At 36.7% G+C, this 12844-nt stretch overlaps 1 protein-coding gene across 2 annotated transcripts in view; it reads right to left on the reverse strand.

Moving 5' to 3' along the window:
• LOC149227767 (uncharacterized) overlaps positions 1-12844 on the reverse strand; it is a 104330-nt gene that overhangs the window by 56474 nt on the left and 35012 nt on the right. For both annotated transcript variants that reach the window (XM_089377920.1, XM_089377921.1), the window contains exon 2: positions 12721-12788. In XM_089377920.1, the coding sequence (XP_089234046.1) occupies positions 12721-12788 (68 nt within the window). The remainder of the gene's footprint in view (positions 1-12720; positions 12789-12844) is intronic.

Consider the following 12844-nt stretch of genomic DNA (forward strand, 5'->3'; position numbering starts at 1 on the left):
GCAAATATTTCATCATAGTCCTCTCCTTCCTTTTGAGAGAAGCCACGAGCTACGATCCTGGCCTTATATTTTTCAGCACTCCCATCAACTCCATGTTTAATTTTGTAAAGCCATTTAGAAGTGAGCACAGACTTGTCCTCAGGTCTACGCACCACTTCCCAAACACCATTCTTCATGATCGATTCCTATTCCTCATTCATCGCATCCTTCCATACTTGGTGCTTTACAGCTTCTTCAAACATGCATGGTTCAGCTTGAACAATAGTACTCATAGTAGCCAAATATCCTTGATACCTGTTCGGCTTCTTACTTTCACGAAATGTCCATCTTGGAGCAAAATGTCTTTCAGCATCTTCAAGAGTATATTTGAGCCATAGGGGTCATTTCCTTGAGGTAAAGGGATCACCAGTAGGTGGATCAATAGGATCCATCAAATCGTCAACATCGGGCATAGGCTCATCTGGCGAGATTCATTCTGTTTTTTTGTAGCATCATCATTGTCCTTCCTTGGAATCGGGAGATCTCTAGCTTTCCCAAGGGAAGAATCTTCATCGAAGGTGACATCATGACTTACTTCCACATCTCTTTGACCACGTACATAGATCCTATATGCTTTTGAATTTTCACTATAGCCAACAAATATACCTTTCTTCCCAGATGCTTCTAACTTGTTTCTTTTCTCTTTAGGCAAATGAAAGTACACGGGATAACCATTGAAGATCTACCCAAGTGTCTTGAAATCCAATGCTTAATGCGGGCTCCTATTTTAAACATATACAGCGGAGTTGGCAGCTTCTCCCCATAAGAACTTTGGTAGACCTTGATCATGGAGCATGGCATGGGTGGCTTCCACGATTGTTCGATTTTTCCTTTCAGGAATGCCATTTTGCGCAAGAGTTTATGGAACAATTATCTCCCTCTTAATGCCAGCTTCTTTGCAAAAGTCATTGAATTCATTTGATTCATATTTGGTTCCATTGTCAATCATCAATATTTTGATCTTAATCCCTGTTTGATTTTCCACCAAGGCTTTTATAGAATGGAACCATTTGAACACTTCATCCTTCTTCTTCGAGAAAAAGATCCATGTTTTGGGTGAAAAGTCATCCACAAAGATTGCATAATATAGGTATCCTTCCAACGACGTTACAAGCAACATACCAAATAGATCGGAATGGACCAATTGAAGAATATCAGTAGCCTTGCTTTCACTAAGAGGGAATGGACCCCTTGTAAGTTTTCGAGCTACACAACCGTGACAAACACCTTCATGGTTCATATTGAATTCAGGCATACATATAACCCTTGTAATGCCAGTGGGCAAATCTTCGGTGCCATAGCTCAGATTGAAGTGAAGTATCGCTTGTCAAAGCTCCCAAAGGACTTCCTCCAACTTGATAGAGACCATCAACCCTAAATCCAAGTGTAAATGCATCTTTAGGGTTTCTTTGCCAAATGCGTACCTTTCCATCAATGAAAGCTACCTTTAAGCCTTTATCTTCCATCGCAAAAATAGACACCAGGTTATTCTTCAAATCGGGCACATACAATACTTCTTGTAGATGAATGGTTTGACCTTGATTCAAGTGAAGAGTGACAGCACCTATCCCTTTCACGGGGCAGGGGGCATTATCTCCAAGTATGATCTCTAGAGTAGTCTTCTTGGACCAACATTATTCTTCCTCTTTGCATGAGCAGAAAAAGCAGTGGGTTCATTTCCATTTGGGGGCTTGTCTTTCTCCATCATCCTAGTCTCCTCTTGAGTGCATCTAACTAATAACTCATCGAAACCAGGTATCCTGTCATTGTTGAGAATGGTGGTAACAAATACATCCCATGGTCTTGGAAGACCTCCAATAGAAATGAGTGAGAGCTGCCTGTCAAAAATAACTTCTCCAATAGATAGAAAGTCATTCTTGATTTTCGTTATTCTCATGAAGTAGGATTGAATAGACTCCCCTTTAGCCATTCTAATGTCCTTCAACTTGTTCTTGAGAAAGAGGATTTGATTTGCATTGTTCACTTTGAACATCCCGACCAATTTATCATACATCTCCTTAGATGTTCCCAAATCAGAAATACAGGCAACCAAATGATTTTGAATGGAGTCTATGATAATTTGCTTAGCTTTGACCTCACCTTTCTTATACTTCGTATTCGCAACAACAGGTGCATTTGAAAGAAGCTCCACCACTTTTCCCTACACATAGTCCATTGCATCATGTTCTTCCAAAGTCAATTCCAAAGTCATCTTCCATGCATGATAGTCAAATTTGTCATTGAGCTTATCCTCATACTTGAAGTAAGATGTAGAAGCCATTGAGGCTTGTCCTTGTCCAACGGATCTCTCTTAGTGAATGCTTTTCTTATTCTTGCTTGGGCTTTGTCTTCACCTGTGCTCTGATACCATGTTAATTTTAATTAACAATGGTATGTTCTATGCTTAGGACAATTACTTCAATGTTCCTTTAGCAGCCCAACGACAATTTCCAATTTAGATTTCCAATAGCAATCACATTAACCATAAATCACATTGACAGTAATTGTAGACAGAACATGAACAATAAAATGCAGAAGACAAGCCAAGACAAGAGAACACCGAATTTGACGGATGCCATGGAAAAACCCCAATGTGGGGAAAACCCTTTGATCAATTATTTATATTATTATATCAAATGTTCAACAAAGAGTGAGTACAAAAAGTCAAAATTGACTTGCCAAATCAAAGTCAAAACAACTTTGTCAAATCTGCAATCAAATTCAGCGCTAATCTGAAAGTCAAAGATGGTTAATGCAACAGCAAAACTTCCCCTTTGAAGCTTGATCAAAGGCAGTCAAACTTATCCTTCAGCAGTGGTCAAAGTTAGCCCAAAACAGTCACAAAATATGCAATCAACCTGAAGTCAACCTTATGGTCAAACAAACCTGCGGTCAACACAAGTCAAACAGCCTAGAAAATCTCAATTTTTGTGCCAATCAATGTGGTCAGGTCAAACAACCCAGAATCCTCCAAAATCACAATCAAACTTGGTCAAACAATCCTTGGTCAATGTTGGTCAAACTTCAGTCAACTTCTGAAATTTTCGACCCTGCATTTCTATCTAAAATTCGTCCTCCTTGCCACACATGTGAGTGAGAAGATATGCCCTATAGTTGCACGAACCAATGAGAGAAGAATAAAGAAGAATGTGTGAGTGAATGAGGTGCCAAATGAGGTTGGAGGTCACTTCTATTTATACAAGTCCTTGAGGGTGAAGTGACATGTCTCTTGGGCTTCATGAGCCTACATGATGATGTGGTTGACCTTGACATTCAAAAACAAATTTCTTCTTGTTCGAATTTGATGATCTTTAGGTCGATTTTGGTCCTCTCGAAAAGAGGAATTCAATGCAATCATCATCTCCATCAAATGAGCTATCCAAAAGTGGAATTTGACCCTAGTTGCCAATTTTAACAAGATCTCACTGACAACTCATTAGTGGATCTATACAACACTTCATCAATAGATAAGGATTACAACTCATAGGTAGGTGGTCTCGGACTTTGTGATTGTTTAGAGACTCATAGTCTAACAAAATGCAAGTGAGGTTGAAGGCGATGATGGTCAGCATTCAAAGTGGCAATTGTCAAGAACCTTGGTGATGTTGGTGGTATGTAATTTAAGTGGCAAACGCACTAGCTAGAACCATGGAATATAGAAAGCCTCATCTACCATATGATGCTCCAAAGACTTCAACAATTAAAGAGACCAGTCCTAAACAAAGGCATTGTGGCCGCAAAATCTAGTAGGCCTAATGATGGAATTCACTAGGTGAGGGCCAGATCCCATAGCAATAATGAGGGAGATTGCCACTGTCACCTCAACAATCTACCTCCTATTGTTTAGTGGAGTTTCACCACAACGGAGACTTTTGTGTATTCACCTATAGGATACTCTAGTTATAAGGCTCCAAGTGATGCAAATAAACTAGGCAAAGATATCTTATATTGGACAAGGCTCAGTTCTTATTGGTAAATGAGTAATGTATCATACACCTAGACCAAATAAAGACTCCTACACCCTAGGGTTTATTGATATGCAATAATAAGGGAATACCTAGCCATATAGAAGTCAAGGAAAGGGTTTACTTAAAGATTAGATCAACAAAGCAATAATATAAACCCTCAAATAGGCTTCAAGTTGATACTTAGCTAGGATTTAAGGTTTCTAAGGCACAAAATTAATCAAGAAAAGATAATGTCAACCCTCTAGAGAGAGTTTACCACCATGAAAGCTAGATTTTGCATTAGAAAGGTATAGGGAGGTCAACCCTACATTCTTATCCACTAACACACATCCACATTGACCCTATAAGCAATTCAGCCCTAGAAAAAAGCCCAACACCTTGCCTTAAAAAGCTTAGGAGATACAAAAAAAGAGAAAATATTCAGTTTTCAAAGATTTTTTATCAACATAAATTTAATAGTGCCTAATCCTACTTGGGTTGATGGAATCTTAGGGAAAATTATTGAAGAAAAAGGCCATTTGATTGAAGCAATGGGGGAAAATATGTTTTCCACTTTGTAAAACCCTAACTATCTTTTTATGTGAGGGGAGAAATTAAATAGAAGATGCACACTAGGAGTTTTTCTATGGATTTCAAGGAAGAATATATTCAACATGCAAAATTTAACCAAGATTTCCACCAAATAATATGTGTTTAGTGATGGATCATAGAGAAACCCTAGCATCAATTCATTTACATGCAAAATAATGAAAAAACAGAAATAAACTTACAATATTTTCCAAGAAAAGACCTTTCAATCCCAAAAAAGACATCTCCAATACAATAGCAAATGCTCCATAAAAATCACATCTCCACAAGTGCCGAAAAAGACAACAATAATTCATACCCTAGAAGAGAGGGTCGAAATCTCAAGTGTGATGATAAATGAGAGCGAGGGATCCTCTGTTTATATGAGGCCTATCCCTCACTTTACAAAATAATATTAGCCTACAAGCCCTAAAACAACTTTGATTTCGAGTGTTTGACAAGACATGGGGTTACAAGCCAACCCCATAGCTCAAAACAACAAAATAATGCTATAAAATCCCACACATGTGGCTCAATGTCCTCCAAAATCATGATGTCATGCCTTTTTTGGGCCATAAATGATACAAAAGTGCATGATATGGACTACCGAGATGTCCCATCATCATAATCAACTCCAAGTCTCGAGGGAAGACCTCAAGAAATGCCTCTATGTGTCAAAACTATGCTCTAGGAACCCTATGTCACCATCTAAAGGGCTACATGGGCGATGTGGCATCATCTCTCTTTATCGTTGGGGCTCCAAGTGCAAGTACAAGCCCTCCCTTGTCAACTTGGGGATGACCATCATCATCTGAACTCTAAATCAAGCAACGCCCATCAAATAGTGTCAAGGCCAGTCTAGTGGCACACTAGGTCCAATCGGTACAGCGTCAAGTAAATACAACACCAAGCAAAAAGAGCTTAGCATTTTAGCACCTAGGGGTGCTCTGAGGTGTCAATCATTAAATGGAATCACCAAAGTACCCAACGCTCTGCTATGGAGGGGCAATGCTGCATATGCAAGGTCATTAGTGCTCTCTAGAAAAGTGTAAAAAAACCTGAGCATGTTGTGTAATGGAGAGATATAATACGCGCCCCAAAGCCCTTTGTTGTAGTGTGAAGAACATCCTGGCAAAATCATCTCAAGATCAAGTAAAATCCACCAATCATTAGGGACAATGACCATAGATGCATCATAGTGGACCATACTTACTTGTTAAAGGCATAATAACACTCCAAACTCATATCACCTTCAGATATCTAACTAGACAAAGTCCCATAAAAGTGTTCTGTACCTGTGTTAAGGATGGATAAATGGTCAACCATATTAGGTGTTTCAAACCCGCAAGGGGAGGTGACATGTTCTAGGTCAACACTTCGATTCATAGGTGCTTGTGATAATGGTGGCAATGGAGGGGAAGGACTTCAGGGCAAGGTACCATGGCCATGGAACCAATTGATGGAGGTCCATCATCCTAAGCGTATAGATGTAAGGAGGGAGAAATTGTGAAGGCATGAGTTACTCCTTCCCTTGGCATGCTTTTTCCACCCCTCTGGTGCACCTTTTACTTCTTCTTTATAATGTTTTCATTGGGAGCATAGCTTAGGAGTCCAAACTTACCTTTAATGATTTAGCATTCATTCACCCCTTAATGATGACTCAATTTCTCGCACATCAAGGTTGGGACACGTTGTTGAAAAGTGTAACTAGGTTTGGTCTTCATAATAACATGTAATTATGATTTGATCTAATGAGATGTAAAGAAGAAAAATAAAATTATTGTATTTCTTGCTTCATGCATTTCATGAGCAAGGGATTTGTTTTTGAGTCAAGACTCCCATTAAGAGTCTTTAGGAATTATTTGTCATCTAGTCATAAAATGATAGTCATTGTCATGTAATGAAATCATGTTACACATTGTAAAAGGTCAAACTTGTCTATGTAAAGTATCCTCCAAGACCTTGTCACTTATCCTCTTCAAGTCGGCCTACAACGATGGAAGAACTTGCTAGAAGAAGTTGGCCTAACTACTTGTGATCATGTCGACCTAAAGGACATGTAATGAAGTGTATAAATAGCCACACTCAACCTTACTTAGAGGGAAGTAACTCGACAAGCATTCCGTGAAGAAGAAGTATGAAGAAGAGGCCACAAATAAGAAGTGCAAAGAAGTGATAAGAAGGATTCTTCTGGGCATTGCGAAGAAGTGGTTCTTCTAGGCAAGCAAAGGAGAGTTTATTGGGGTAAGTGAAGGAGAGTTTCTTCTGGCCAAGCGAAGGAGAGTTTCCTCTAGGCATAGTGAAGGAGAAGTTTCTTCTGGGGTTAGCGAAGGAGAGTTTCTTCTGGGGTCACTGAAGGAAGTTTCTTCTGGAATACTTGTTCTGGGTGACCAAGCTAGAGATCAAGATCATAGAGACCGCGGTCCTCTAGGAGAAGCAGAAAAGAAGTAGTCTGAAGGATAGAGACCGAGTTTCTCTAGAAGGAGCCGAGGAGAGTACTTCGAGATCAGAAAGAAAGTCGAGAAATAGAAGAGGCAGAGCATCAAGGTTAGTGACAAGGTTCTGGGGAGGATACTAGAGTCAAGGGTCTTTGTCATGGTCTTGGTACTCATCAATTAAAGATCTAGAAGAAGAATTTTGATCGGGTTTTCCTCTCAGGAGGTGAGAGGTTTTAACCCTGGCTGACAAGCTTACATACTTTGTCACTTGTCTTTTATTCTGCATATTGGTAATTGTCTTGATGAAAAGAACACAATAATAATATAACGAAGAAAAGACTATAAGATTAGAAATAAAAGTATATCACAAGCAATTATCAAGCAGAGAAACCTTTTAACTATTAATACCCTAGATTTCTCAACACATGTAAGGGTTCCTTTATTATGTGATGGAGCATCAAGTGCTTGAGAGCCGAGTAATGGATAATGAATTGGGTAGAGCTCATGCTAGGCTTTCTCCCACGAGCCAATTAATGTCCTAGCCACCTTTTGCATTTTAACTTTCTTTTTCTTTCACTATGGCCACTTTATGTTTTTATCATTCTTTTAGTTGCATCGATGTCCAAGGAAAAAAAAATAGCCTAGACTCAAGGATGCGAATAAGAGAGTGCCAATCCCAATGAACCAATGACCACAAGCCCAAAGAATGGAGATGAAATCTAGGGAATGGTGGAAGGTGGTATGGAAAAACCATGGACATGCCACTTCAATCCAAGATTCCCAAGTAGTGCCCCTCCTATAACCCTAAGGCCTTGGATGAGGTCCCATTAGACTAGTGTCAAAAACTAACCTCCTTGATAAAGTAAGGGAACAAGTTTACAGTCAAGATTGGTCAATCACCTAGATCACCCCTTAACCCATGTTAGAATGCCCAAACATTAAGTAACAACACATGATTGCAAGATGGTTAAAGTACCCGTTGAATGATGACCCAACTTCCTTAGAGAGGAATGTTGGATGGTGAGAGGTGTCTAACCGATGCAAATGACGGAGGAATATGGCATGTCATCATGTATTGAGCAATGTAGGGTTGCTAGCTAGCTAGTCCAAAGAAAGAGAAAAATCTTCTCCTATGGGGTTACCCACTTTTTGGTGAGTAATAGGCACAAACTTCAATAAAGGAATGGGGTAGTGGGGAGAATGGCCCTCATCACAAAAGAAGACATTTAAGGTAGAAGCCATCATTGCTTCCAACCAGACCTGTTACTCAAATGTTGCGAGAAGAGAAGTGGAATCTATGGAAAATCGGGTTACACTGAAAAAAGAGACACTACAATGTGCATGAGGGATTAGGAATTGGGAAGCTTATCCTTGACAAATGCTACTCCAAAAGCAGGGAATCAAAATACACCAAAACCATGGATCTTTACTAGCATGTCAAGGAGCTCATAGCACGCAAAATTGAAAACAAAGAAGCTCTGTTGCGAGAAGAGAAGTGGAATCTATGGAAAATCGGGTTACACTGAAAAAGAGACACTACAATGTGCATGAGGGATGAGGAATTGGGAAGCTTATCCTTGACAAATGCTACTCCAAAAGCAGGGAATCAAAATACACCAAAACCATGGATCTTTACTAGCATGTCAAGGAGCTCATAGCACGCAAAATTGAAAACAAAGAAGCTCATAGTTGGATCTACTAAACAATAAGTATAACACTCTTGTTACAACAATCTAGAGTTCTAAAGCTAGCAATAACAAAGCAAACGAGGACATTACAAGAGCAGAAGCGAAGGAAGCTAATGTAAAAAAATAAAGAAAAGAGACCCAGGGCAAGGAGGTGATAGGAGAAACCATAATTTATGTGGATGAAAAACCCAAAGATTGAGCTCCAAATATACTCTCTCATGATGCACTTGTTCCACCGAGAGGCGCTCTACAGTCTAGTATATGAGGGAGACGTTGTCACGTAACATTACATTAAACAAATTTAAAAAATATGTCGCTAATTAATGAAAAATAAATAATAATATTGAATATGTTGGTTCAATTAAACTTTTTAACAAAAAACACATATACACAATAATATTATCGATCACAAAAGAAAATAAAACGTAGATAAAAATTTATTAAAAAAAAAAGAGTATAAAGTTCATTTAGCGAAAGAGGATCAGTGCCGAAATCTTCAATTAAGATATGTTTGTTTTTCAAAAATTCTTAAACTATATAATATGTAACCTATAGTGATGAAATACAATTATTTGTCTATAAATTTTGATTATGTTTGGCTTCATATTGGGGAAACAAAATCACCGAGCTATAAAACTTACAACCACCTCATTCCTCAAAAATATTAGATTAGATTTTATCTGTAATGTAAAAAATCATATAAGATTATTTGTCAAAACATGAAACTGAATAAACACAATCAACTCTTATTACATGTGAAATGTTGCATGAAATTGGAATACTTACAAAACTAAAATGTTGCCTACAAAAATTAAGTAAATTGACATCATAGTTAAAATGTGTTTGTGTGAGGTAAATTTTATTAAAGTAGAAAATAATTTGTATTTCATATATATGATTTAACTAAATTATAATGATGGTTAAAAACAAAAATTGTGAGAGTTAAATTTTCTTAAAGTTAAAAACAAGTATTTCTGAAATATAAATCACGTAAAATGATATGATAGTTAAAACGCTTTTGTGTGAGGTAAAATATATCCTAGTTAAAATTAATAAGTATCTCAAATATATAAATTATGTAAATTATAAATGTTTTTGTCTGAAGTAAAAGCATATGTTTAATAATAATAATACTTTAAATGGAAAATAATGCTTCAATAAATTGCATAAATAGATATTATAGTTAGATTGTATTTGTGTGAGGTAAATTTTATCAAAGTAGAAAATAATAAGTATTTAAGATATATAAAAATTTAATATCATTATTAGCAATATAAGTGTGCATAATTTATTTGTAAATTATAATCCATTGTAAGAAAAGAGGAAAACTCATGAAGAATATTTTAAATGTAAAACAAAGTTGAAATATTTTAAATAATTTAAACCAGCCTAGATCCATCTTAAACCGGGCTCTATCAATCGCCGAGAGAGATCAAATCTTTCGAGGTGCAAGCCTCTTTTTGAGTGCAAATCTCTAGAGTGAAAAACTTGAGGAAAGGTTTGCACCTCGAAAGATTTGATCCCTGTCGGCGCTTGATAGCACCGGGTTGAAGATGGATCATAGTTTTAATATCAACTCTTGTGGGTCCTTGTTTGTGATAAGGTTTAAAGAACTTAGAATTCAGCTTAAAGTCTTAAACTTTATGCAAGGTCTTAGACTCTTAGTTAAAGTAGCAAGTCTGCTCACAAACTAGGTAACACAACACATACATATTATTTTTGAATGTTAGGTGGCAAGCTCTCCTCTAGACAGCCTAACACTCAGTCAACTTGTATTTTCTCTAGCCTAACACTCAGTCAACTTGTATTTTCTCTATGAATATGAATAGACAAGTAGCTAAATGAAATTATGAATCTTTTAACCACCATCATCATCATCATCATCAAAAGAGAGAAGACCTAGGATAAAGACCTTAAACTACACTCAAAAAATTATCGTGTGAAGAAAACCATGGGCAATAGACACATCATTAACATTCACTGCAAAAAAAGACATTAAAAACAACAAATGTAAAAAAATATTCGATGTAGACCTATGAAATAATATAAAAAGAAAGACATCCTTGGGCAAGAGAGACCAAAACAAACAAAGCCCAACATGTGAAGAGAGATTTGTACAGAGGGTGAGACACTGACAAACAGATAACACTAGGAAATGCCTAATGATGCTACAATTAGGTGACACAAAAGATGCTAAGCATCACAAATAGCCCCTATTAGACAAAAATTTCCGTGCAAGCAATAAAGCCATGCAGAAAAATCAAATCATGCATTTAATTGTAATCAGACACATGACATTTAGACTCTGTGAATTTCCTACAAGACCCCATAGTGTGCAAGCAAATAAAGCAATAAAACTCAGACACAATAAAAAGTAGAAGGACAAAGGTATTTTTCTTATGTTCTTTAAGTTCTGAGAGATTTAGCAAAGAATGTGGCGGATTTTCCTTGATATGGAAGCCCCTCTTGAAAAGTTTAATGCCCATTGCTTCAACAATTGAGGGGTCAAAACTCAGTTGCATTTAGTGCACAAATACATTTAGGAATAGTTAGTGAGACTAAGCCAATGCTCAGTTGCACCATCCTGATTATCAAAGTAAATTTGAGGCTAGTTAAATGTATTGCTTGGGTCAAAAGCATTGCATGCTAAGTTCTCTTTGAGACAACAAACTTTTAGGTTCAAAATGACTAGCATAGTAGCTATGTCAAATCACATAAACAAGTTGAGATCCCTGACAAAAATGTTGGCAAAGGTAGGTTTAAATGTACAAGAATAAGACGCTAAAGGAATTTTGTTAAACAGTTTATCCCAAAATTACAACAATGTGGCATTAATGCATGGTAAATTGCCTTCACAATTCTTGGACATTATGATATTAGCCATTATTGCAGAAGAAAAATAATTGAGTGAATACAAGAAATCTCTAGAAAAGAAAAGCAAGGAAACAAGGTCCCTTCAACAACAGAGAATAAGAGTTACATGGCCAGCAATTGTAAATTCAGAGTTGTTGATCTTCTCAAAGAAAAAGATAATGAAAAATAGAAAGAAAGGAATACAGGTATCATTGATAATGCTATTGATGAGGAAAATAAGGATGACACCAATAGTGTCAAAACGAATAATGATCTCTTATTTGAAATAGTTGGTTGCTTTAGGTGGGTTTCTCGACTAGGGCAATAGTAGAGGGATTGCTCAACATGGACAGTTATTTAGGCGAATTTGATGCCATTGGCAGAATTATATATTTACGAGAGCGGCAGCAACCTGATGGAGCAAAAGAACAAGTACCAGCCAAGAATTTGTATTTTGTATTTCATTATCATGCTTTTGTAAACATGTTTTGGATTGTCTTGTTCGAGAGGAGAAAAGGAAAAAAAAATATAATCATTAAACATAAAAATAAATAAATAAACCTTTAGTATTTACATTGGAGGGTCGCATGGGTATAACAAAAATTGACATTTAGTGCTAAGGGGGATGAGAGTGTTAATATTCGATTAGGTTATTAAGAATCCTAAAATTAAAGGGTCACAATAGATGCTAATGGTCCAAATTAGAAATAAGTTTGTTGAGGCAATAGCTAAATAATTTATCACTTGATGTAAAAATAAGCCAATGGTGATGTATCAAGTGACTCCATTGATAAGCAATACATCCTTCATTTATTATTTTCTCTCTCACGCTTCTTGTCATGCATCTCTAAAATCCAACATTATCGAATAAGTTCTAGGGGAATTTATGGTGATTGCAAAGAAAAGTTTAACATTTTTGACCAGAAGACAATTATTTTCTATGAAATAGCACCTTCTTTTGGTGAGTAAGAAACATTTATATATTATATGTTCAAATATTTATGCAGGTATATTTTACAATTGCACTTAATGTAGTGATGCCTTACACATGCCCTTGACCAAAACCAAGAAAGTATTCAAAATTCGAATCAAATTAGGTCCACCACTAAGGGGCTCTCGAATAAAAGCAAAGCCATTGCTCACAATTCCCATGAAAAACACACTCACCTTTCTTGATTTAAGTATTGATTGAAAATATCTTCTAGATCCATCGTTTGTAACTTCCAAGAATTTTCCTGCAATGAAATCCAACATTGGCACACAAAATAAATCAAAACATCTCTAGTATTTC

This window comes from Pinus tabuliformis, chromosome J (genome assembly GCF_031772625.1).
Source record: "Pinus tabuliformis cultivar Carrire ecotype Pingquan chromosome J, CPIR1, whole genome shotgun sequence".
NCBI lineage: Eukaryota > Viridiplantae > Streptophyta > Pinopsida > Pinales > Pinaceae > Pinus > Pinus tabuliformis.